Source organism: Lasiodiplodia theobromae, assembly GCF_012971845.1.
Source record: "Lasiodiplodia theobromae strain AM2As chromosome Unknown scaffold_41, whole genome shotgun sequence".
In the NCBI taxonomy this organism is placed as follows: domain Eukaryota; kingdom Fungi; phylum Ascomycota; class Dothideomycetes; order Botryosphaeriales; family Botryosphaeriaceae; genus Lasiodiplodia; species Lasiodiplodia theobromae.
The window spans coordinates 280515-305258 of NW_023336521.1; the positions used below are offsets into that span (position 1 = coordinate 280515).

General features: G+C 57.4%; 9 protein-coding genes across 9 annotated transcripts; 5 read left to right on the forward strand and 4 right to left on the reverse strand.

The window, feature by feature from the left end:
* Positions 1-1471: 1471 nt before the first annotated feature.
* On the forward strand, positions 1472-3331 carry LTHEOB_10797 (G-protein coupled receptor; the record flags this gene model as incomplete). The annotated part of the gene is made up of 6 exons (XM_035507481.1): positions 1472-1541; positions 1593-1688; positions 1739-1893; positions 1948-2086; positions 2143-2786; positions 2834-3331. The coding sequence occupies 6 exons, from the start codon at positions 1472-1474 to the stop codon at positions 3329-3331; spliced, it is 1602 nt and encodes a 533-aa protein (XP_035367152.1).
* A 1221-nt stretch (positions 3332-4552) lies between these two features.
* On the forward strand, positions 4553-6326 carry LTHEOB_10798 (2-hydroxyacid dehydrogenase; the record flags this gene model as incomplete). Its single annotated transcript, XM_035507482.1, has 4 exons — positions 4553-4715; positions 5203-5384; positions 5443-5611; positions 5695-6326. The coding sequence occupies 4 exons, from the start codon at positions 4553-4555 to the stop codon at positions 6324-6326; spliced, it is 1146 nt and encodes a 381-aa protein (XP_035367153.1).
* Positions 6327-6854: 528 nt separating this feature from the next.
* On the reverse strand, positions 6855-7621 carry LTHEOB_10799 (Golgi apparatus membrane protein; the record flags this gene model as incomplete). The annotated part of the gene is made up of 4 exons (XM_035507483.1): positions 6855-7006; positions 7057-7340; positions 7432-7477; positions 7528-7621. 4 exons carry the CDS (start codon positions 7619-7621, stop codon positions 6855-6857), a joined length of 576 nt encoding a protein of 191 aa, XP_035367154.1.
* A 236-nt stretch (positions 7622-7857) lies between these two features.
* Positions 7858-8949, forward strand: LTHEOB_10800 (Citrate lyase subunit beta; the record flags this gene model as incomplete). The annotated part of the gene is made up of 3 exons (XM_035507486.1): positions 7858-7894; positions 7942-8165; positions 8242-8949. 3 exons carry the CDS (start codon positions 7858-7860, stop codon positions 8947-8949), a joined length of 969 nt encoding a protein of 322 aa, XP_035367155.1.
* A 2391-nt stretch (positions 8950-11340) lies between these two features.
* On the forward strand, positions 11341-12603 carry LTHEOB_10801 (Tlg2-vesicle protein; the record flags this gene model as incomplete). The annotated part of the gene is made up of 2 exons (XM_035507487.1): positions 11341-11819; positions 11889-12603. The coding sequence occupies 2 exons, from the start codon at positions 11341-11343 to the stop codon at positions 12601-12603; spliced, it is 1194 nt and encodes a 397-aa protein (XP_035367156.1).
* A 449-nt stretch (positions 12604-13052) lies between these two features.
* On the reverse strand, positions 13053-13551 carry LTHEOB_10802 (uncharacterized protein; the record flags this gene model as incomplete). The annotated part of the gene is made up of 2 exons (XM_035507488.1): positions 13053-13415; positions 13504-13551. 2 exons carry the CDS (start codon positions 13549-13551, stop codon positions 13053-13055), a joined length of 411 nt encoding a protein of 136 aa, XP_035367157.1.
* Positions 13552-14261: 710 nt separating this feature from the next.
* LTHEOB_10803 (Garp complex subunit vps53) lies at positions 14262-18756 on the reverse strand (the record flags this gene model as incomplete). Its single annotated transcript, XM_035507489.1, has 5 exons — positions 14262-14946; positions 15008-16874; positions 17210-17256; positions 17502-18150; positions 18261-18756. The coding sequence occupies 5 exons, from the start codon at positions 18754-18756 to the stop codon at positions 14262-14264; spliced, it is 3744 nt and encodes a 1247-aa protein (XP_035367158.1).
* Positions 18757-20094: 1338 nt separating this feature from the next.
* Positions 20095-20984, forward strand: LTHEOB_10804 (mRNA 3end-processing protein; the record flags this gene model as incomplete). The annotated part of the gene is made up of 2 exons (XM_035507490.1): positions 20095-20369; positions 20435-20984. 2 exons carry the CDS (start codon positions 20095-20097, stop codon positions 20982-20984), a joined length of 825 nt encoding a protein of 274 aa, XP_035367159.1.
* A 614-nt stretch (positions 20985-21598) lies between these two features.
* LTHEOB_10805 (Zinc finger CCCH-type protein) lies at positions 21599-23986 on the reverse strand (the record flags this gene model as incomplete). The annotated part of the gene is made up of 4 exons (XM_035507491.1): positions 21599-21999; positions 22068-22243; positions 22294-23013; positions 23064-23986. 4 exons carry the CDS (start codon positions 23984-23986, stop codon positions 21599-21601), a joined length of 2220 nt encoding a protein of 739 aa, XP_035367160.1.
* Positions 23987-24744: the final 758 nt, after the last annotated feature.

Consider the following 24744-nt stretch of genomic DNA (forward strand, 5'->3'; position numbering starts at 1 on the left):
CGACCATGGGCGGTATAGGCAAGAGAGGAGGAGACGTTGGACGGGAGGCGGCGGCGAAGGGGCCCGGGTTTGGCACAGTGGGAGCGCGGCCTTGGGGTCCCACAGAAGGATGAGCCGCTCGCATGATGCTACGCCCGCTTCGGGGGCGCCCGTCTGGCCGCGCGCCGAGTCGTGAGTTGTGCTCGGGACTTTTGTCGCGTGGAACGTTGCTCTTCGAAACGTTCTATGGGCGCGCCCAGGCCGGCAAGTCGCGGATGGAGCGTGAAACGCGATTTCCGGGCTGAGGCTGCCAGACGCAGGGCTCATCGGGATGATTGACGCAATCCTCGTGTCTGCAGCGAGGAGCAGAGCGACGGAAGAAGCGACGCGCCGATCGGGCTTACGAATGGAGAGGGTATTGACAATACGCAGCGCGGCGGCAAGTGTGGAGAAGAGGTCAGCGAACAGGCGTGGAGATCACTCAGGTACCCGCGACCGGCCCGCCCATTGGCGGGCCTCGCTCGCTGCCCTCGACCAAGCAGACGCGCCCAACACGCACGCTCGGAGAAGACCGCAGCCGCAACTGCAATCGCCCGCCGCCCCTCAGCTCGCGGCCAGGCCCCGCCCGCGTACCTGTGAGGTCACAGGCTGTGGCACACGAGCCGGCATTGGCCATTCACAGCTTCTTCTCCCAGGTTGACCTCCACGGCGGCATTAACGGCCAGTACCAGCCCGGCCCGGCTGAACACAAATCACAGCAGCCCACTCGCCATGACACAGTGCCGCGCCCCGCACGCTCTCTGCGTTATGCCCGTTAAAGAGGTTACTGTTAGCAAAACGCTGGCGTCTAGCCTTTCCGAGGGCCGCCGCGATGCGCCGGCTTGTGCACGCGCCGGTGATCGCACACGAGCCAGGGCGACTGCCCGAAGGCCTACCTGGAGACGCGTGCCTGCAAATCCTGCCCGAGACACCCATGGCCGTCACCGCGCCTCGTTCACAGGGAGGATCGCCTGCTGCAGGGGTTGCCGTGCCACTGGGAGCCCGCCTTTCCCTGCTGGCTAGCCCTCCGTCTCCCCCAGAGCTGACGCCTAGCTCCGGCAGTGTCTTTACATGAAAGTAACGTTTCCCGCTTCACTCGTGCGTGCTCTCCTCTGTCTCTTTGTCCAGTGTCGATCTAGCGCCCTACTACTACTCACCAAAAACCCTATCTTCATTGCTGGCCCGAGCCCCTTCCGACCTGCGTCACACGTTTCAAACGCCATTTTGGGACTTCGCGCCCGCCCTCTAAAAAAGTCTATCCGCACGGCCGTCTCATCACCCGCATAAGATAGTATCACATCCGCCCCCCGTCCCGCCCGGAACTCTCTTCACTTCTGCCTCGTGTGCCATATCCGTGTCACAACCCCCAGCAATCCCTCTTTGGGACCTCGCTTGCATTCTCTTATTACTATATCCTCTTGAACTGGATGGTTGTGCCCAAGTGAGAGCGGCAATGGCGAACACATCGTCTCTAACATGTCCACCACCTTTCCTGAACGAGGCAAGATTTGGCAATGGCGGATGTACGCATCTCCCAGAAATCCTGCTCTCATTCCCGTGCTGACCATTTGCAGTTGTCGACGGCCGCTTCTGCGCCGGCATCTCTGACATTGACCCTGACCTCAGGTGCTGCCTGCCATGTCCTGCCACCAACTGGATATACTCAAACAGTAAGCCAGCCAACTCGCATTCTGCTGGCCTCCACTTACATTCCGAGCAGCATTTACTACTTCGTACCGTGTTGCCGAAGGCATAAACCTCATCGGCTTTACAGTATGCCTGTTTTTGATGATCAGCTGGGCCGTGCTACCCCCTAAGGATACGCGGCGGCATTACTTGAGCGTTGGCTTGGTCCTTGGTGCTATGAGTCTCGGGGTAAGAGATATCTTGTACATGCCCTTCAGCTATCAGTCACTGATCAGCCGACAGCTTGGATTCATCATTCCCTTCGGCGCCGAACCTGAGCAGTGTTATGACGAAATCACCCCAAACGACATGTATACAAGTCTGGAGTGCGCTTGGTCTGGCGCTTTCATTATTGCAGGTGGTCTTTCCATTGTCGTCTGGAGTAAGTCCTGTCTGTCCGACCAACCAAGATCGCCCGCGCGCTGACACACTTTCCAGTCTTCATCCGAGCCCTGTCGATGCATCTCCAAATCTGCTGGGACCTCACTCCAGGGCAGAAGTTCTTCTACGGTTCTCAGGCGCTAGGCTGGGGAGTCATTGCTGCTCTGTTCACCACTACCATCACCATAACCGGTGTCTCGTTTCGCTTCGGAGACGCTTGCCACGTCAACTCTCAGCACTCGATGGCAGACTTTTGGGGTCCCTTGCTCGGCATCGCCGGACTGTCGGCCGTCGTTCAACTCGCCACTTTCACCTACTGTATCAACGTCTACCTCAAGAGTCTCTGGAGCGATGACGAGACTCAGACCCAAAGCAGCGCTGGTCTTCCATCCTACACCTCGAGCTTGCGCACTCGCACCAACTCGGCCAAGGCTGTCTATCGAAGGGTCAAAAAGGTGGTATGGCTCCAATGGCGCGGTATCGTCATCGTCGTCTTCATCCTGATCGACGTCATCTTTTTCTCCGTCGTCTTCGTGTACCTCGACACTCAAGAACACGACGCGCTCCATGACCCCAAAAGGGTCCTGCCTTGGGTGCTTTGCCTCATGCATAATCCAAACGAGAAGGAGAAATGCTTCGACGTGGCCCAGGGCATGCTTGTGGACCAAGCTACTGTGACGGCTGTCCTGGTCATGCTCGCGGTAAGTCTTTCGTGGTGGCTGCTTGAGCGCCTGCTAACAGACGACAGCTCGCCGGAGTGCAATGCTTCATTCTTCTGATCCGATGGTCAATGTTCACTGGCTGGAAAACATGGTTCCAGGAGAAGTTTTCTGGCAACCGCGAGTTCGTCTCACTTGATGCGCGCCGCTTCTCGTCGGACGCACGGACGTTTGAGTTGCTCAAGGTTGGCGGCCAGGCTTCTGGCTACGTAAGTACTGTACACTCGCCTGGCGGCGAGACATACGTCAGCACCATGCAAGCCATGAAGTCACCCGAATCAACGGTGACGACGCCATCGGCCGTGTATGGAAGCCCTCTTAGCGGCCAACACACGCCGGACTACTTTGGCAAAGAGGTGCAACGCAACTACCGCAGCCCGTCCCAAAGCTTCTCGACACCTAGGCCCCCAACTGCCAGCGGAACTCGGGTAGACTGGGATCCAACAAGCACGCACGCAAGGGGTGGGCTCGGACTCCACCCTGTCCAGGATGACTCGGATGATGACGACCCGAAGGCGAGGATATGAAGCAACGCCCAAGGATATGAAAAGTTTGTATTCGCATGCTTTGGGGCATACTTTATTAAAGTTTTGAATTGGAGTATTATAGGAGCATCTTCTAGGATGTCCAAAAAGGATTGCATGGTTGGGACTTGACGAAACCGGGAAAAGGGATAAGAAAGAGGGCTATATGCTCCTAACGCATCTCCTTGAACTCATAGCGAGCGGTTTCATCTGGGATGGCGCACTGGCGACTGCCAATGATTGGGTTTCTTTTTGTGCATACTTTTCCTTCATGTTTGGCTCATGATCGTTTTCTATACCCGCTTTTCGCCAGCCTGTTGTCGTTTATCCGTCCTTCTCCTGCCCTCTGCTTTTAGTAGCAGCAGGACATCACCCTTCTTTCAGTTACGGTCAATTCTTGGGGAGGAGTGTATGATAGGGCAGCTGGCCTTCCATTTCCGTACACTCGCTGAACTCAGGTTAGAAGTCCAAGTAACTAGGAGTACGTAGATAATGGGCGAGAAGGAGAGATTTGAAGGATAAGATTTCCAATGACTCAAAATAAACATGTTACGAAGCTTAAAGGCTGCATAGATGAAGACGATTCCCCGGGTCTCAATTACGGCGGGCGGCAGGGTTCGCAACCTAGTCAGTCTTATTATGAGATCCCCAGGCTTTAATTCGAGTCAGTGCCACGACACGATCTTTTCGGCAGGCCGGGAAGGAGCGGGCGTAATCGATCGTTGGTACCCGTCCGGGACGGGAGGGAAAGGATGGTTCCATGCACACCCCACAAAAGTGGAAAGTGCCGAGGTTCCCAGAGGGCAGGTAGGCTTTTAGCTTCGACGCACGACGGCAAACCGGAGATAGTGTTGTTGCGCCATACTGCTTATCTGCACGCATATACAGACGAAGGTTTTCTTTGGCGTGCCGTGTCGACATAGGCGCAGTCAGGCACGTCATGGGCTGTCGACGAATGCCGTTCCGTGTGGGGCGGTACGATTCCAGCAACGGAACGCCGAAGCGGCTTACCGATCGTTGATTTCTAAGGCTTGCTTCCCCCGTTTCTTCTTCGCCTTCTCTATTTGCCTGCGTTGACAATAGCATTCGCTGCTCTTTGTGTCGTCGACCCTTGTCTTTTCGATTTACTGCCGCCGCCTGAGTCATCATCATCATCATCTTCATCATCACTCCCCCCACTGTTGGCCACTCGACCGCAACGTCTCTGTAACTTCCGACGCAACCATGGGCGGCGGACCAGAGCTCAAGAATTTGCACGAAAAAATCCTGGTCGCGCTGCCGGGCGAGGCGCCGACGGCGCTGCTGGAGCGCCTGAAGCACAAGTTCCCAAACGTCGAGGTCGAGTTCGTCCAGATTGGGTATAAGCTCAGCCCGGACGTGCCGAAGGGTATGTTTCTGTCTTCTTTCCCCCCAGCCAATGGCATTCTGTAGTCGCTTTTGGGTGAAATCGGATTAAGGTTGGCCGAGCATGTTCCTTTGGCTTGTGGCACCAACAGTTGGCGCGCCACGCCGCTGAAGATCCGGTTGGCTGCCGGCGAACGAATAAACTTCCATCGATGCTTTCTCTTCTTTTCCACTATTTTCCTTTCGATTTCCCAAGAGCCATACGGAGATATTAGGATTGCGTTTGCATGCGCGCGTGGGCGTGCCTGCAGCTGCTCCTTTTTTTTTTTTTATCATCCTCGCGTGGACTGCTGTACGAGGTTGTACAGATACTGCATGCACGCTGTCGGGTGTGGCTGCAGCGCAAGCATCCCCTGACTGGCGTTATCGTGGGCGTCTGTTGGATCCTCTCTCCTTGCATTCCCGAGATTGTCTTGCCGATTTTCTTTTCCAAACTTCCGATGTGAGCTGACACGCACTCTCTTCCGCAGAGGCTTTCGCAGACAAGACGATCCTGGTCACGTTCAACGGGCTGCCCAAGTCGTTGGAGGATGCACCTAAGCTGAAGTGGCTGCATCTGCTTAGTGCTGGGAGTAACCATATTCAGAAGCATCCCATCTACACCGACTCGGATATCACAATCACCACCAGCAGCGGCATCCATGGGCCCCAGGTAAGTTTCTTTGCTCTTCCTGAGATGGCAATTCTGACGCATAACTACCGTTGCTTAGATTGCCGAGTGGGTCCTGCTGACCACGCTCGTCCGCACCCACTTCTACAACGACCTGCATGACGCGCAGAAAGAGCACAAATGGGCCAAATACTCGTCTTCCCAGACCGTCCACGACCTCGTCGGCCAGCGCCTCGGCGTCCTAGGATACGGCAGCATCGGCAGGCAAGGTAAGCAGTCCTCACAAAAGAAACCTTCCTATCCTCTCTCTCTCTCTCTCTCTCCCTCGCGACTAACATCATCAAAACCCCAGTCGCCCGCGTCGCCCAAGCCATGGGCATGACCGTCCTCGCCTACACGGCGACGCCCAAGGACACGCCCGAGTCGCGGCGCGACCACGGCTTCATCGTGCCCGGCACCGGCGACGCCGACGGCTCCATCCCCGCGGCGTGGTACTCGGGGCTGGACAAGGCGTCGCTGCGCCGCTTCCTCGCCCAGGACATCGACATCCTGCTCGTCTCGGTCCCGCTGACCGACCAGACCCGCGGCTTCCTCAGCACCGAGGAGTTCGACACGCTGGCCGCCGGCAGCAGCAGCAGCAATGGCAGCATTGACGAGGCCAAGCCGTGGCGCGATCCCGCCAAGGGCGGCAAGGGCCCCGTCCTGGTCAACATCTCGCGCGGCCAGATCGTCGATCAGCCGGCCCTGGTGCGCGCGCTGCACGACGGCGTGCTCGGCGGCGCGGCCCTCGACGTGACGGACCCGGAGCCGCTGCCCGCCGACGACCCCTTGTGGAGTGCGCCCAACGTGACCATCACGCCGCACATCAGTGGCAATGGCGCAAGCTACACGGATCGGAGCTTGCAGATCCTGGAAGAGAACTTGGCCCGGAAGGAGCGCGGCGAGAAGTTGCTGAATGTCGTGGATAAGAAGAGAGGTTACTAGATCAGATTGGCCTGGGAGTAAGATGATTGTTCTGTGTAAGTATCTGCTTTGTCAAAGTTGGAGTTCAATGCTGGTCTCTGTGCCGTTCATTCTTTCACCGCACGGAGCACTTTGTTTAGAGGCTTTGGATGTTTATGGTGTTTACGTATCTGAAATTCAATCTTTGATAGAGTACCTTGAACATAGTCGAGTTGCTTTGATGGTAACGAACACGGGCAGGTCGTCATGAGACCCTGGGTAGCATTGAGACGGGATCTGATCAGCTTGTTACCAAATAAGTAGTCAGGCGGCCCACACTCCCGGCGAACCGCCGGTTAAATAGGTGTAACCAAAGATGTTATACCCATGCAGTGTGTATAACCATTGAATGGGTCCGAGATCAACTCGGAAAATATTTGAATTCCGTAATGATACATTTTTCGCCCTCCGTTCTTGTGAAGCTCTTGCGCAGACACGTGAGATGGCCGCGCAAGATGTCTGCCTTTTCGAAAACGCCCGGCGCTCTGCAGGAAGCCATGCCCCGATATGCTAGCGGAACAGACGGCTAACCATGTTACTCGCAATGCTCTTTGCAATCCCACCCGAGTACAGTGCATTTCCAGCAAAGTTGGTGGCCTGGCTGAACTTGTCGCACCGCGAGAAAGCCAGCGTGTTCGTGATGGTGAGAATGAGGGCGATAACTGGCAGCATGTCAGCGGATGTATTCCAAGCCAACAAAACGTGTACTCACCAACCAAAGTCAACCAGATAAATTCGAACTTGATGATGGCAACGATGGCCAGTGCGATCCACAAGGCTGGCTGGACGTACAGACTCAGCCAGAAAAAGCGCTTGTCGGTCGCGCTGATCTGACGAGTCTCGGGGTCAGCGCTCTCAAAGACCCAACGGCCGTCGCCCGTGGTCTCGTCGACCTCGTTCCACCACCGCAGTCCCACCAGTCGGCGCCCGGCAATGTTCTTCAGGTAGTAGAAGTCGGCGGCAAGGAGGATGATGGTGATGATGAAGACAAGGACACTGTGCCGTGGTCGTCAGCGTGATTTCAGGGCGGTCGCTGCGGGTACGGCAGGCGGAGGGAAATCCGGGAGTCACGCGAAATAGGGCTTACAAGTTCTTGGTGAACCACATTCCCAGAATGTAAACGAGTGGGCTTGCTGGAAGGTGTCAGTGAGTGGCAGCCTGCTGGGGGGAAAATGGAGCTCACCAATGCGGAAAGCGAGGAAGGAGAGGAGGGTGATGGGGTGGCTGCTCAGGCGCCAGTTAAGGTCGCCCTGCTGCGGCGGGGGCTGGTTCTCCATGGCTGCGTTGTAGCTATTCAAGACGGTGGTGAGGATAGCGAAGCTACCACCTTGCGCGTTCGCAGGCCGCGTCGGCGTTTCAGAGCTCGGTGCCGCCGACGCCCGCCCGCCGGAGGTGACGTACGCGGGGAAAGCTCCATGCCCGAGGATAGCTTCGCCGCTATTTATTATTTTGCAATTGAGCTGCGTCTTCTTCTCCATCGTAATCGCACAACTCTGCTCGGTTCGAATTCACAATGGCGGCACCCATCATCCGCCGCGCACTCTTATACGGTACATGCATTGCCTCGCAGCAGCCCGGTAGCTCTGACATCTGGCAGTTCCTGGCTCGTCCCAGAAGATGCTCGACAAGTCGCGCGGCATAGCTAGCGTTGACACTGTCGCATACGACCTCGAGGATTCGGTGACGCCCGGCAAGAAAGCAGAGGCACGCGCCAATCTCCGCCAGCTGCTTGACCAGCCCCGTGTGCCTGGCATTCGCGAGCAAGCCGTGCGCATCAACTCTGTCGACAGTGGATATGCTTTGGATGACTTGACCGAAGTGGTACTGACCCTGTTTGATCACTTGTAATCTTTGCCTCAGAGAACATATCGTAACTGTTGCTTTCCCTCTCCTACAGCTCAAGGGTCCCAACCTCGACGCCCTGGTCATTCCCAAAGTCAACTCCGCCTCCGACCTCCACTTCGTCACCGACGTAATCCGACACACGCTCCCACAGCGCCACCCCTCCACTCCTTCTTCCCAAGAGCAACAACAAGAACCACTGCGCCTCATCGCCCTCATCGAATCTGCCAAAGCCCTCATGGACCTCCCCTCCATCTGCCAATCGACGCCCTACCTCTCCGGCCTCATCTTCGCCGCCGAAGACTTCGCCCTCGATCTCTCGCTCACGCGAACACCTTCCCTCCGCGAATTCCTCTACGCCCGCTCCGCCATCGTCACCGCAGCACGTGCTTACAACTTGCCGTCCGCTATCGACCTCGTGTGCACCTCCTTCCGTGGCGACGAAGGACTAAAGGCCCTGCAAGAGGAGTGTGCTGACGGGAAGAAGCTGGGGTTTAACGGGAAGCAGCTGATCCACCCTAGCCAGGTAGACGTCGCGCAGAGAGCTTTTGCGCCAGGCCAGGAAGAGACGGACTGGGCCATGAGAGTGGTGGTGGCCGACGAGAAAGCCGATAGGGCGGGGAGGGGCGCATGGACGCTAGATGGGAAGATGATCGATAAGCCGGTGGTGGGGAAGGCCCGGGCAGTGGTGAAGAAGGCTGAGTTGTGTGGGGTCGATGTCGGGACGTTGAGGGAGAAGTGGAAGGGGCAGGAGCCGGAGTGATCTTGTAACTGTGCTGACCTTCATAGCCACATGCCTGCGTCATTGGCATTTCAAAAAGAGAGGAATTGAATTTTAATTGACTGCCAATATCCGGGCCGAAGGTTCTGACCTTATGGTCGTAAGGTCAAATGTGTATAGTGATCCAACTGTAACTACACTTTTACTGATGGAAGTGATTCCAAGAGACAGTTCTATAAATCCAAAATCCAGTAGTGTACAAGCAGGTAGAGTACAAACGTAACAGATATGAACAGCACTATATGCAGAAGGAGAGTTCCCCCGCACTTACACCCCCACACCTCCCGCCAACCTCACCCCATCCGCCCACGCCACCGCGCCACCGGTGTGACCATCGAACTTCATCCACATGAACGAGTCCCGTTTCGTTTCCCGTACACTTCTTCGCCCTTGGTCCGCCCCAACATCCACCGATGTGTGCTCGCCTCCTTCGAAGAACAACGAGTCCAGTGCCATCAAGCTCCTCGTCCATGTCTCGCGCCTGCTTTTCTTTCGATGTCTGGTTTGGTTGCTGTCAGCGTCCTTGGGCTGGAGGGCGCTGCTTGTGTCGCTGGCACACGTTGTGGCCGGCGTGGAGGGCCCGAAAGACGACGGGCAGGAAGCGGACGAGGATGAAGCGAGGGTGCAGGTGCTCGCTGTCGAAGAAGAGGCAAGAGGCGGCGGACGAGACGAGCGCCACGGCGACGAAGGGGGCGTCAGTGACGAGGGACCCGGGGCGGAAGTGGGCCGGGCGAGTAAACTGGGGTCGGTGACGATGCGGGCTGGTGGGAGGAGTTCGATGGCTTCTTCCTCCTCCTCGTCGTCGGTGGGAAGAAGAGGATCGTAGCCGGAATGGCTTTGACGGTGATGATGATTGTTGCAGGATACGGCTCTGCCTTTGCCCTTGCTGCTGCCACGAGGGAGGACACGCCGTTTGAGTGGCCGTAAGAGAGCGCGGAGATGGTAGAGAGTCGCGTGCCGCATGGTGTGCGTTCTGGGGTGTTCTTTGAAGAGGTGGGAGGACGTTGTATTACTAGGTGGTTGGGAGGGGCTGATAAAGGCGTGAAGCCAACTAAAAGAAGGGATGAAGCGTGGAATGCGTCTTAACGATAACCACTCCACATGCTTCTGGGTCTGGTGAAAAAGAGCGAAGTGTTGGCTGAGGGGATCCAGCCGAAAAGAAGAGATGATCACTCACTCCCTATGTACTGTTGCGCAGTACTCCCTGCAATACTTCGCTTTCCCCTCGGCGTTTCGAATCAATTGGAGATCTAGCATCACGCCTCGGGAAGAAGAAGGTACAGATAGTTGGAAACATCCTAGTGCAACGAAAGGTTGCGTAATTGGTGTAGATGCATCTTTTAGATCTGATCACGCAGACGATAGAGGGAAGGGATTGGCCCAGAGTGCGGATAAGGCGTTCAGGTTATGGTAGTAGGTCGCACGTCTGGCTGCAGAGCTTGCTCAACCTCAGACAGCAGGCCGAAGTCAAACAGGAGGGAGGACAAGAAAAGCAATGGTAGGCACAGGGAGGTAGGTAGAGATCTGCGACCAGGCAGGGAAGATGCTCGGGTGATGCGCGCCGTCTAAAGCAAAAACAAGGTTAAATCGAAGATCTACCACGCATTGGGCCTTGAAGCACTATCGAAAAGCTTTCGCATGGCAAGAAACCGAGGTAACGGTAGAGACGTAAAACATCCGAGTTTTTTTTTTTGACAGACTGATCTGGAGGCGCTTTTTGCCGACCTAGAGCAGACGGGGGCGGGCGTTACCAACACGGTGGCCATAATTAACTCCAGCTGCCTACCAGCCTAGGCATTGCTGTGGCTGGACATACACGATGGTGGTCTAGCCTCGGGAACTTTCATGTCGCAAGTATGAAACGGGAAGGGGAGCGCGGCGTGCGACCTGACCACCGCTCGTACTGGCGCGGGCTGACTTCGGAGAGATGGAGCGAGCCGCACGGTCAGCTGCAGGTGTAGCAGGGCGCACAAGCAGGGAGGGTGCAGATGCGGTGCTGTCAGGGCGATTGAAGACCTGACGCTCCCCGCGGCGCCCGACTCGGACCCGGCGACCCTGAACTGCCGGCGCGCGCTACTCCGAGCGATCCGGCGCCTAGTATGACGTGGAGAGCTCGACCTGGGCGCTGCTTACCAAAGAGCCTAGCCAGCAGCTCCTCCAAGCCTGAAGACGCCCAAGACTCCACCACCCTCCTTCTTGCGCTCCAGGACACCAGCCCTCATCAATGGCCGCATAACCGACCTCTCCGCATCGATCCCACCGCTCGCCACGTCTCCTCCGCGGACGCAGTGGTCTTCGCCTGACTCTCTTCGATATATCTGCTGCCTGCAGCCGTCAGCAGCCCGGCCTGAAACTTCCTCCTTTCCTTCAGCCATGACCAGGACCTCCGCCGACTACGATGCACGAGCGCTGGCGCTCCCCGTCGACCTGCCGCCGGAAGAGCAAAGACGCACCTCGCTCAACACCCAGGCCCAGCCCGCATGGCGTCGCCGTTCCTCGTCGCTGGCATCGAGCGCCGGCCGCAGGCGGAGTGGAGGAACTCTCTGGCGCATGCGGAACAACGCCGCTAAGCTGCAACGCCATGGCCTGAAGCTGTACAAACGCCTAACTCCGCTGCAGCGCGTGCTGCTGGTGCTGGCTGGCCTTATCTCCTTCGTTCTGGGCATTCTCTTCCTGGTCTACAACGAGCACATCTTCAAGTACTGGCTGGCTCCCGTGGCCAAGAAGTGGCGCGACATCCCCGCCGGCTGGCTTATCCTGTGGTCCATGACCTTTGTCGTCAGCTTCCCTCCGCTCATCGGCTACTCGACCTGCGTGACGCTGGCAGGCTTCGTCTACGGCTTTCCTAATGGGTTCGTTGTCCCTTAATTTTTTTTTTCGCGGTAAGAAAATGGAACAAATACTGATCCACCCCTCTCCAGCTGGTTCATCGTCGCCTCGGCCACCGTTATTGGCAGCACTGCCTCCTTCCTGGCCACGCGCATGGTCATGCACCGCTTCGTATCACGCCTCATAGCGAACGACCCGCGCTTTGCCGCCCTCGCGCTAACCCTCAAGCATGACGGCATCAAGCTTCTCATTATGATCCGCCTCTGCCCGCTCCCCTACTCCCTTTCCAACGGCGCCATTGCCACATTCCCCACCGTGCACTGGGCCGCCTTCATGCTCGCAGGCGCCATCGCGTCTCCTAAACTGCTCCTGCACGTCTTCGTCGGCGCCAAGATTGGCGAGTTGGCCGAGAAGGGCGAGCAGATGGACGGCAAGACCAAGGCCATCTCCTACGTTTCCATCATCATCGGCCTCGTCGCCGGCGCCGTCACCGGCTACATCATGTACTCGCAGACGAAGAAGCGCGCCGCCGAGCTCGAGCAGCAGGAGCGCGAGGGCGCCCGTCACCGCACCGCCGACGAGATTGCCCGTGAGTACTCGGATGATCCAGAGGCTGGCCTGGCCGCCGAGGTCCTGCGCGAGGAAGAGGACGACATTAGTCTGCACAACGACGTCGCGGATCTGGGTGGTCATTATAGGGACGAGAGCCCGAGTGGGGAGAGCGAGGAGGAAGGCTATGACGATGATGCGCCGGATGTGGTTTTTGATGTTGGAGATGGAGAGTCGACGGAAGAGGATAGGAAATGAGTGAAAATAAAACACTCAAAGGGTGAACAGGTGATGGTGGAATAGATCTTCCCCTACTCGTCAATGCCTTTTATTTTTCTGTATCTTCTCATTCCTTCATCCACATGGGCGGCGTTTGGAGTAACACAGAGCATTGAAGGGATACGGGGAATCAAGACGACGAGATCCGGGCTCGGGCTCTGTCCATTTCATGGGTGGCTTCTTTTTTGTATGACCGTCTACGACTGGAAGCTTGTTAGATGGAAGGTGTTTGTTGGATAGAGAAAAAAAATCCAAGAAAGATTTTCTTTCTCCGCGTCGAACTTGCTCGCTCCCTTCCCGCCATATCTTACGGGTAAGCAGTTCTCCATGCATGCTTGAAGCAATTCCCTCATCCACGCGCTCTTCGGGGTATCTCAAACTTTAGCTCCCAAAAAGAAAAGAATAATCCAAACACAACGAAGTCCAATTTAAGCCCAATCCTCAAAGCCCTCCCCATCATCCTCTTCGTCCTGCTGCTTGTGACTCTCTCCTTCCACCACCCCAGCCGAAGCACCAGAAGTCGCCATGGCCATGGCCATCCTTACTTGCTCCCTCAACCCTTGCAGCTCCGCCGCCGGACCGCCACCACTGCCGCCTTGCTGTTGCTTGAACACCGCGTGCAGCGCTAGCAGGTCGCGCGCCCGCTGCAGGTCCGGGTCGTCGGAGTCATCGGATGAGTCTTTGGTTTCGTTGGCGTCGCCAGCGGCAGTCTTCGTCTCGTCCGCGGAGGATGTAGTTGGGCCAGTCGTCGTCGTCGTGACGGAGACGAGGGCGAGGGCGGCGGCGGGGTCCTTGTGGTTTTCGCTCTCGTCAGTCGTTTTTTTTTTGGGGGGGTAAAGATTCGTGAGCGTTTTGGAAAAGTCGGAAGGGGACGCTTACGCAGACGCGAAGGGAGGTTAGGTCGGAGAGGACTTCGGCGATTTGCATGGCTCCGTTACTCCGTCTGGCTGGCGCGTTCTCCCTTTTACTACGACGGTCGAGGGCTACGGGGACTGCGCTAAGGGCGAACTTGGGAGTTTGTACTGATGTCTGCGGTGGTCGGCGGTCAGTGGTCGGCGGCCGGCAGTCGGTGATGTTGATGAGGTGTGATGATCGGCAGCGGGGTGCGTGCGGGAGCTCTTTTTTTTATCGCGGAGCTTGTTGCGTCATTGCTACCTTGACTCGCGTGAAATACTCGCAAATTCATAACTACTCCCTTGCATTAAGGAGAGAAGATTCATCTTATAGCCTGTCTGATTATCCGTAAGACTGCGAGGTCGACTGCAAGTCAACCCACCGTTGCGCGGAAGGTATAACCATTCATTCTTAGGTGAGAATAGGCTACCTACGCTATTTGATATAGGTAAAAGGGTAACAAAGACCACTGGACAGAGAAAAGTTGGCTCCTTAATGAGTAGGCACGGCTTAGGGGGCACAAGCCCGTATCTTTCCCCTTCCCTATGCTTTGGCAGGGCGGCCACATGCACAGCTGTGTGTTTGCTAATTGCATTTCATCTGAATTGCTTGCTCGTCCATCCATCCACCCGATGGCTGGCGTGAAGCATGTATACGTGCACCAAAGGTGATTTCTAACAATGCAAAGAAAACTCCGACACCGCCTCTTCCAGCCTCCATTTTCACTCTCATTATCTTCCCATTCAATCACCCAACCCTGTCCCAGTCCGTCCAAACCTGCCGAAACTGCCCACGTCTCTCCTGAAAAACTTGCCAATATTCTTCAAATTCTCGTTCAAATTTGCCACAGCCGGCCCGCCAGCAACCAAGCCCTCACCACCCAAGCCTTGTCCCTGCGCTGCTCCGCCGCCCAATCCCCTCTCCGCCGCCGCCATAGCCGGTATGACGTTGCCCGCTCCCACCGGTCCACTGCCGAACCGATCGACACCGTCTCTGGCTGCGTTCATGATGCCTGACGCAAACGTCGCCGGGTCAACGAGGAAGCGGCTACCCACTCCCTGGCCGCCGCCGCCCAACCCGCCGATGCCAGCGAGTGGTCCCATGCCAACGCCACCCGCTGACGAGCCAGAGGAGCCGATCGAGGGCGTGCCAGAGCCGATAGACAGCGGTGTGAGGAGCGCGCCCTGCAGCGGTAGTTGAGCGTGCGACGGTGACTGCCGGTGGGCATTGAAGAGGTCGACGAGCGCCGCCTGCTCGGATTTGCGGATGCCCTTGAGGTCGAGGATCTTGCGGAAGTTCGTGTCGGAACGGTCGGCTATGTGGATCAGGTAGGCTTGAACGAGGGCTTCCGGGGGGGAGGGCCGGACTTGGAGGGTTTTGAGGAGAGGGTCGAGCTTGGCCATGGATTGGGTCACACGCTTGACGAAGCTAGAAAATGTGTCAATAAATAGATAGCCCACTGAACGAGCGATGTGGTGTTCAAACTTACGCTGCTGGAGGTTGTGCTCCTGGATCCTCGCTGTTAATTATTGAGAGCTCCGTGAAGCCCTTTTTCAACACATAGGAGTCCAGGAGCATTTGTTCGGCACCGACTTCAGAGACCGGCCGGCACTGGAAGATGCTGAGGATGTAGGTATTGACCATTGAATCGACGAGGTTGTCGCAAAAGGCCCGCGCGTACTGCTGCTTATGCAGGTACTTGAGAATTTCGGCCGCCCTCTCTTTGATATGATGGAGTAGCTCCCCCACATAGGTCGACTGATCACCAACGCTCTCTAGCTTGCTCCATGGCGTATTCCGCATTTCCCTCCATCCTTGCTCGCAGTCAACCTCTACTTTGCGGACGAGTGCTCGGACAGATGCGCTTGCGATTCCCATGAAGGCGTCTGCCTGGCTTTGGAGATCGACCTTTTCCTTGTGCTCGTCATCAATCTTACTCTTGATCTTCTGCTCCAGCTGGTCACAAGTCGAGTAACAATAGTCGGCCGTGTTGAGAATTAAAATCATGTCTTCAATCGAAGTCTTCTCAGCAAGAAAGTAGAACAGCACTTGCTGGCCATATGCATCCAGATAACGGGAAAACGTTCTGGATAACTCCAGTAATCTGACGCCTGTGGACAGCTTCGCGCATTGTGCGAGTGCTGTCCGATAGAAATGGAAGAGTTCTGTGGAAGACGGGATGACGGACTGCGGCGAAAACTCGTCATCGGCATTACGCAGGGGCTGCTGCCTGTACCTTGGTATTAGTGTAGCAAGTTGTCTATCCTGAGACTCGACCCAGAGACTCATGTATGGCTCGAATGCTTCGGAGATAGCCTGACGGAAAGATGTCCCGTTGTCTTCTCTTGATATGATGGTATCCATAGACGACCGCGACTCGTTGGAGAAGCGCCGCTCAAGACCATTCTCGAAATCCAGTGTCTCCTGAAGACAAGACAGTAACAGGTCCACGTCCAGAGATTGGCCTTTCTGTCTCATGGTTCGCTGCAGTATTCCCTTGAAATCGTCTCTCGTCCCCTCGCAGAAGGCATTTGCCAGCATTTCATTGACCCTCCAGTGGGGCGGAAAGAGCACGGCGTGCTCGCTGTCGTACGTCTTCAACATGCGGTTGAACCACGAGTATCTCCTCGAGATGTTGTCTAGCGAGCCAGCCTCGTCATTATTGCGGAAGACCTGGCGGTACTCGCGCAGCTGGGTATTGCAGTACCAGTTGACGAGACGTGTGCGGGCGTGTTCGCCGAGGGCATCCATGACCATGCAGCCCTCGGCCAGCATGCCGCGACGCTGCGCAACCTCGCTCTTGGCGAAGGTAACCTCAAAGTCTTCGCATATCTGTTCCAGCAGCTCGCGCTGCAGGTCGGCGACGTTGCGGCTGAGGGTGGCGATCTGGTCGATGGAGCGGTACGACTTGAAGTGGGCGACTAGCTGGATGACAGCCTGCAGCAGCTGGGCGCACTCGCGGTACTGGCGGGTCTTGCTGAGGCCGCGCAGCTGCTCGTAAGCGGTGGTCAGCATCTGCAGGCGCTTGAGCGCCGTCATGGACAGGGTCAGGTTGCGCTTGGTGTTGTCGAGGCGCTTGATGTCGGCCGTCATGTCGGTGATGGCCTGCTCGGTGCGCACGGCGCGGTCGCGCACATCCTCGATGCGCTTGAACAGCTCGTCTAGCTCCTGCTTCGCATTCTGGATGTTGCGCACGCTCTCGGCGTCCGAGAGGCTCTGCTCGCCGACAACCTCGGCGATGTCCTCGTCCAGGTCATATTCGTAGTTGCGTAGAGCCTGTGAGGTGTCGTGGATGGAGGCGAGGGTGCAGGGGTGGGAGAAGATCTGGTTGAGGTGGTCGACGGGATTGTAGTCGGCTGGCAGCTGGATCAGAAGGGCTCAGTTCGCGGAGGACGTGGGGCGGATGGCTACCGGAGTCCAACGACGCTGACGTTGCTGCAGTCGCCGACATGAAGTCAGTCTACGATCGCATTGACCCAACGTAGAAACTCGCGGACCTTGTGGCGATCAGGCGGGGGCTTCTGGGCTCGTGCGACTGGGTTTGCCCTGCGTTGGGGTGCTACCGTGGTTTCTTCGAGGCTGGCGTTGCGGGAGTGCAGTGAATTCCGGGGTTGCTTGGAGCTGGAGCAGGGGACGCGCGCTAGCCACGTCCAAGCTCCCCGATTGCGGCGCCCTTCTCCTTATCACTCACTTTCCCAGTCAAGAATCAGACGTCCATCCAACTCGCTTGTCGGGAGCCTGCCCGAGGACCATTCGTCTATCTACCATACTCTTTACAGATACGCAGCCGTTCCGCATTAGAAAAGCAAAACCAAATCTGGCTCCAAAACCGCCGTTCCCATGCGGGTATTATCCAGAAGTTCAGAAATCCGCTATAAGGCCAGAAATATGCCCCCGAAAGAGATGCGCAGTAATGTTAGCCAAACCCAGCCCCGGTTCTTCGCCCCCAGGAGTATCAGCCTTAGTTGTGCATCCCCACGTACCCATTCCACACCAAACTGCTTTGGTTGTCTTCCTTGTCGCCCGTACCTGTCCAGTAGAACAAGCCCGCCAGGCGACTCTGCTTCACGTACTCGGCCTTCATGCGCACTGTCTGCGCGTTGTCATACGTGACAAACCCACCATCACCGCCCATGCAGAATGCCGAGCCTGTTTGGTCATCGACGTACTCCTTGGCATCGGGGCGCGGCAGGTCTCTATACTCGAACGTGCCCTCCTCGCCCGCATGCCCGTCGTACGAATGGCCCACGCCGCGCGTACCCGTGAAAGAGCGGCCATACGCGGGAACGCCAAGTAGAATCTTGTGCGTCGGGACGCCACGGGAGGCGAGGTAATTGACAGCGCTGTGGCACGAGAGCTGGCAGTGCTGGTTATGCGGTCTGCGCGGAGACCACAGTTGCGCGTGATGCTCTGTGCTGGGCACCCAGGGCCCGGAGAAGTCGTAGGTCATGACGTTGATTAGATCCAGGTAGTACGCCGCCTGCGCCAGGTTGATGTGCTGCAAGCACCACTCTCCGCACCCCACGGCCGAGGTCAGTGTGTACTGTGGCGCCGGGAGGTACGCACGGAGGGTGGCGAGCAGGCGAATGTAGTCGGCGCCTTGTTGGCTGTTGCTCGGATGCTCCCAGTCGACTAAACAGTGAGATCAGACAAGCAGAACAGACGTAATGTTGCACTCAGAATTATATCAAGGCAGGCTTCTGAAGGAGGCGGAACGATGGGAAAGGGAAAGCTCAACTTACTGTCGATGCCGTCAAGACCGTAGTCCATGACCAGCTGTTTTGCAGTCTGGGCAAACCGCTCGCGGGTCTCATCGGTGCTCGCGGCAGCGGGGAAGGGCGCGCTGGCAGCACCGCCGCCGCCAACGGACAGAACAACCCTCAGGACAGTGTACTTTTTCTTGAGCTCGACAAATGAACGCAGGCAGCCCTTGGTGCCATCGACGTCCATTTGATCATCGGCCCACTCGTCGCTCAAAAAAACAGAGCCATCCTCCTTGACGTGAGCAAAGGCATAGAAGGCGTGAGAGATGACGTCGAACTTAAGCGACGACGGCGGGCGGCCCTTGTAGATGTGCCAATTGGGGTAGTAGACGCCATTGAAGAACATGTTGACCGAAGGCGAGTCGAAGAAGGAGCTGGAGAAGTCGTTGAACCTGGTTGCGGACTGGTCGTGGTCAGCCGGCAGGAGGCGGCGGTTAGGCGGCGGCCTGGGGCCGAAGGTCGAGATGCTAAGCATGCTCGATATGGCTTAGTCCGGGCTTGCTCGGCGGAACGGCACGCGTTACGGACGCTTTCACGGCTGGGTCGGCTGTCTGTGCGAACTGAGGGAAGCGGATGAGACGGGACGGCAGCTTTGGGTCCCAAGCTCATCATAAGAGCGCGCCCCTGTGGGGAGCAAAAAGCGCGCGACGGTAACGGAGGCGATCGTCTGTCTAGCACTCTGGCACTCGCGTTAGCTCCGGGTGCCGTGGCGCAGGCCTCGGACTGTATTTTTGGCGGGATTATGCGAGACATCAAGCTAGACCTGGCGCTACTTACGCAACTTGCATTGCCAATCGCAGCTTGTACACAGGCATAAAGCAGGTTTTGCGGGCCCTGGTAGGTGGGTTCGCTCCTTACAACTCCACGGCACGCTTCCGAGCTGGAGCTGAGAACTAGGCAGGCAGGGTCCGGCGCTCCGTCTCCACCTGAACCGGGAGCAGCAGCTATCGTTGGCGATGATATGACCAGTAAGGTTACGACGGCTCCCCGGCTGCTGTCGCCAATGCCTACTGGGGCGCTGGGGCGCACCCACCAGAGCAAGTGTGGTGCTGTGATGGCTTAGGCTGGCACGCACAGGACGGGCCACCGACGAGCCCCGGCCAAGCGGGAGCTCAGCGCAGCGATGACCTGCACACGGCCGGGGAAGCCAGCCCCGATATCACCATGATGCGTTGAGCCAATGGCGCAGCGACAAACGCGCACAGGAGCTAAATCCGGCAGATCTGATTTGAAACTCGGAGATCTACCTGAGTGGAGTATTGCTCCTCAGCGGAACGGAGCTATCTGCCCCCATCCAGCACGTATCGAATGGACTATTTGTGCAATGAGTACTAAGCCGAGATGGCGCGATATGATTTGCCTTTCTAGACGGACCTCGGAACTGTTAGCCGCAATGGCTTGCTCGTAGACCAGTGGCGGCGGCGCTGTTGGAATGCTAGTGAGAACGTTGCGAGTAGTGTCCCTGGCTGATTGGATTGCCATGCGAGGGAGATGCCAGAAGCAGGCGACCGATCTGCGCCGGAACTGCCGCGGGCGCGTCTACATGCAGACCACGAGGACTCAATGGCCGGCCGGCAGAAGGATTCCCGCAGTGCGAACGAAGGAAGAAAGCGCGTCTGACCTCTCCATGGCTTGGGCGCCGTGCTGGTGGCGACACGTGCCGCGCGGGTCCTGTGCGACAGCGCGCGGCCGGCGTTTAGCCTTGCCCTCTTAGCTATCCAGCTCTGCAGATCACCGCCGCACCTCTAAGCAAACAACACACCCTCTCTCCGTCCTTCGAGCACACCGGCCCTTCAGCCCCCGCTGCCACCTCATGGCCGTCGAGCTCCAGCAGCAGCCCGCCGGTGGGCCTCCCACGGCACCCGCCGTCGCCGCCGCCGCCACAACCACCACCTTGCCGCTTGCCCAGCGCATCCTGCAGCCCGACAACCAGCCGCATTTCAACTTCAGCTTCAACGACTTCCTCAAGCGCGAATATCGTTTCGGCCTCGACCCCAGCCGGCCCATCTGCAATGCCTTCAAGCAGGGCCACTGCCCGCTCGGCAACGCCTGTCCAGACAAACACCCTACATCGTCCGCTTTCAACAAGTACGTATTAACATCAGCCTTCGCCACCCACACATACGAAGACTAACTTTCTACCCAAACAACAGCTCCTTCCACGGCAGCCTCGTCTGCAAGCACTGGCTCCGCGGCCTTTGCAAAAAAGGCGAAGCCTGCGAGTTCCTTCACGAATACAACCTGCGACGGATGCCCGAATGCAACCACTACTCCCGACACCTGACCTGCTCCAACGGCGACGACTGCCTCTACCTGCACATCGACCCCGAGTCCAAACGCCCTCCCTGCCCCCACTACGACCGCGGCTTCTGCCCCCTCGGACCCCGCTGCGCTAAGAAGCACGTCCGAAAAGACCGCATCTGCCGTTATTATCTCGCCGGCTTCTGCCCCAACGGCAAGCAGTGCCAGGAAGGCGCCCATCCCCGCTGGCAGGACGACTTGAAGAAGCCCGAAGTGCGTGCCGAGAAGACGCAGGAGGAGCTGGAGCGCGAGAGGGCACAGAGGGAGGAGGAGGCGAGGAGAGAGGAGGAGAGGGAGAGGGAGCGCTTCGAGGAAAGAAATCCAGGCATGGGCGGACCTGGGAAGTTCAGAGGTGGCTGGCAAGGGAGGAAGAAACGGAGCGGGAGGAGAGGCAGGTATTGATGTTGGCATGTTATTGTTTCGCTCGAAGGGAAAAGGATACCCATTACTGTCTGCGTTTATCTGGACGAAGGCATCTGCCAGAGGGGAAAAAGAAGCTATCATTACAACGCCTGAAGTCTTTGGGCGAATGGCGGAGATATTGCATTGAAATTTTGCAGCACGGAGTTTTGGTTTGGGCATTGGAAGTCTATGAAGTTTAGCTGCATCAATCAGCTCAAGCAGAGGAATACATATTAAATTCTCATCTCGACTCTAATCAAGTTCACTATCGACGAAAGCACGTACTCCGCGCAGGAAGGCGAGATTATGAAATGATAGAGATTTCTTTCAAGCAGTAGTCGTTGAGTGCACATGGAGTGAATCACAGCACATAGTTACGTTGCTCTGCAGCAACAGACTGACCAATTCGTCTCCAAGTTTGCTCTCCCACGTTGTTTTCCCACCCTTGTAACGTAAAACCCGCCACCTGACATTCCAGTCCTGCAATGCACCTCGGCCCTCAGATGGAGGAGTCTTCAAACAAAGTTTCATCGTCCAGATTCATAGTCACTCTATAGCGCGTGCACTGAGCTGAGATAGTCTATTTGTATTTGAATTCATGTCTTTCTAAACTGTCACCTAACCCTCGGACCCGTAGGCACGCCGCCAGCACTCGCCTGCTCAGCCTTAATGACCCTAATCTTCGTGCTCTCACCGAGCTTGTCACCAGATCTCTCTTCTTCGCCGTTACTGCTACCCACGCCACTATCGAGGCGCTCTCGCTCCAGACTACGGTCCCACGAACTGGGATCAATGCCGAGGATGCCACCGACATTGCCGCGGTCGCCCGGCACGCTGAACTCACGAAACACGTAACGCCACTCATTGAGAAACCCGCGCACAGCCTTGCCAACCTTGTCTTTGCCGTTCTTGCTGTGGTGACCAGTGCCAGTAATAGCATAGATGGGACGGGTCGAGTTTTGATGTTGCATGAGGATCTTCGAGAGATACTGCACTGACTCTTCCGGATGGAGACCTATTGACCTTTAGTATTTCAATGGCGTAGTAAATAATGAGGACTTGCGTAAGCATTGCTGAACATACCATGCAGGTCGACATAGAGCTCCTTTGCATTAGGGCTATTGTCCTTGTTGCGTTCATTGTAGAGATGCTCGGCTGCCTCGCGATGAGCTTGCCGCATAAGGTTGTTTTCACTCTGGCCTCGAAGGCTGAGGGCCTTGGCCGCGCGGGAGTCGTTGCGGTTCCATGCTTGTGCGGCACTGATCAAATTAGTACAGTCTCACTTGGAACGGCGAAAGGGATCACAAACCTTTGGAGGAACTTGTTGCGCAGGCCACCGTGTTTGAAAGCCTCCTGCCGAGCCTTGAGATATGCCTTGTTTGCAGCATCGCCGGTCTCAAGCCAAGGAATATGCTCAGGCGCAGGGATTGCCTGCGCAGCCGCACTGTTCTCTCTGCTGCCATTGAAGCTTTTTGCAGGTCTAAGGCCTTTGCGCGGCTGAGCTGGGGCAGGAGAAGGCGACATCTTGACAACATCAGCGAGCGTATTCGGGGCGCCACCCTCCTTGTTGCCATGTCCATGGCCACCACGCTTTCCGTGATGCTTCTTTCCACCCTTCGCTGCTGCTGCCGACGCAAGACTAGGGAACGCCTCGGGATCATCGGCTGCAGGAGCAGACGGGGTCGAAGCGCGTGAATGTGAGATCTGGCGGCTGCTCGACGGCCGAGAATGCGTGCGGTGGGAGCTAGGCGTGAACGTTGGGAAAGGGCTCAAGCCAGGAGGAGGGGTGGCAACGCTTCGAACACCGTAGAGTTGTTCAAGAGCAGACTGTTCAGCGTAATGACTTTGCATGGACTGGTGAGATGCCGTCTGCTGAAGAGATGGGAACGCTTCGTAATCCTGGACTTGGAAGTTTGGCTGTGTAGGAGGCGTCGCGCTTCCTTCGAGCATCATCTTGGACATCAGGCTCGTGGGGTCATGTGAGAACAGACAAGTGTCGCCGGCAAGGCAGTTCCCAGCCAGCCAGTACCTGAGCCTTGTTAGCATTACTCCAGAATGCAGTATCAACATTGCACTTACTTGCACACTGTCTTGCTCGGGTCATGGCTAAAGCGGCAATCGGCTCGAGCGCAATGGCCAGTTGTGAGCCAGTACTTGCACAGGACGTTGGTTTTGATCTGACCAGCAGGGGTTGCAGGCCTGAACGAGGGGCTCATGGACTTGCCAACCAGGAATGTCTTTTCCGGTTGGCTGACGGGCGTTGGCTGCTGAAGCGCGGCAGATTGATCCATGAGAGCCTGCACGGTAGCCGTGAAGTCATAGCCATTTTCTTCCAGTGCCTTCTCGATCTCCTCGTTCGAGCGGTTGTCACGTAGGATGGATCGGAGCATATCATAGGGATCCATGTCCATAGTGTAAGGCTGGACCCACTCGGCGGCTGCGCCGTTTAAGGAGCCATCCCCGTGGATTGACGAGGAGACACTGGCAACATCGTCGTTCACCAGCCAATCCACCGTGTCGCTGCCATAGTCGCCGTAGATTTCGGGAGTATGGCTCGGCTCGCTGAACTCGTAGGCATTCAGATTCGGACTGTGCGGGATGTGCGGCGTTGCATAGGCCATGCGCGGCGAGGGGCGCGGTGAGGTGAAGGGCGACGCGGTGGAGGACTTGGCGCGCGAGAAGCCGGGGGGCGCAACACCAAAGCCGGGCGGCGGGGCTATACGCGGCGAGGAGCTAGAAGGCGTGGGAGCTCGTGCGACCTGCCAAGGAGCTGGCGACGACCGGCGGATAATTGTATGGCGGACGGGGGGCGGCGAAGCGGACGAATTGCTGGCGCCGCGGAAGCGCCAGAGTGAGTCCAGCACGGCATCCTCGAGAGCCTTGCCGGTCAACGACGTCTTCTCGCGCACCAGCTCCTCGAGCTTCTCGGTCTTGTCCTCGTCTTCGAGCGAGTCGTCCTGAAGGACGGGCAGGCAGAGGTCGTAGATCTCGTCGGAGACCATGGCGTGGGCGCGCACGAGATGGGGTGCGTTGGGGAAGCGCCGGGATCGCGGAAGCGCGGAGGGGTATGGTCGGGAGTTGGGAGGAGGTGCTTGGGGGTGGAGTGCTGTCAGTCGGCGGCGTAAGCGCAACGGGCCCCGCCGTGAGCTGAGGCGAAGGCGGTCTAGATGAGGGAGCGACTTGGGGCGGAATGCAAAGGATGGTGGCGCCGCAACAGGCCGGAAGTGAATGGAGCGAGGCTCTGGCGCCGTCGGTGAAGTAGTTTGGAAGTTGTACGTAGCAGCCTTGCGGATAAGTGACCTGCTGTCTGGGGAAGTGGAAGGGGGCACGGGCCTGGAAGCTGACTGGCCCGCCGGCCAATGCTGCTCACCGGCGGCGATGAGAAGGAGAAATCAGGCCGAAACCGCTGCCGTCGTACCATTCGTCGCCTGCTTGCTGCCGCCGCGCTGCCTGTTCAGCAGCGTCCGCGGCGTGGCACCGCACCGCCAGCTGAGCTCTCTCGCCGCCAACGGCCAACGGGGCTGGGCTTGTGCGCCCACCCCCGAGGCCCGTGAGTGCAACTCGTCCAGTCGACGACGCGTCCCTTTGCGAGCGCAAACACGACCTGGCTGCCTTCGTACCTGCTGCTGCCTTGGGGTTTCGCACGAGCCTGATCGAATGCTACACAACGATGTCGCTTTAGGGATAACAATGATTGCTGTATCGTTTCACGTCTGGACGCATCCGTTCTGACTCGCGCGCTCAGGCACCGAAATTCTAC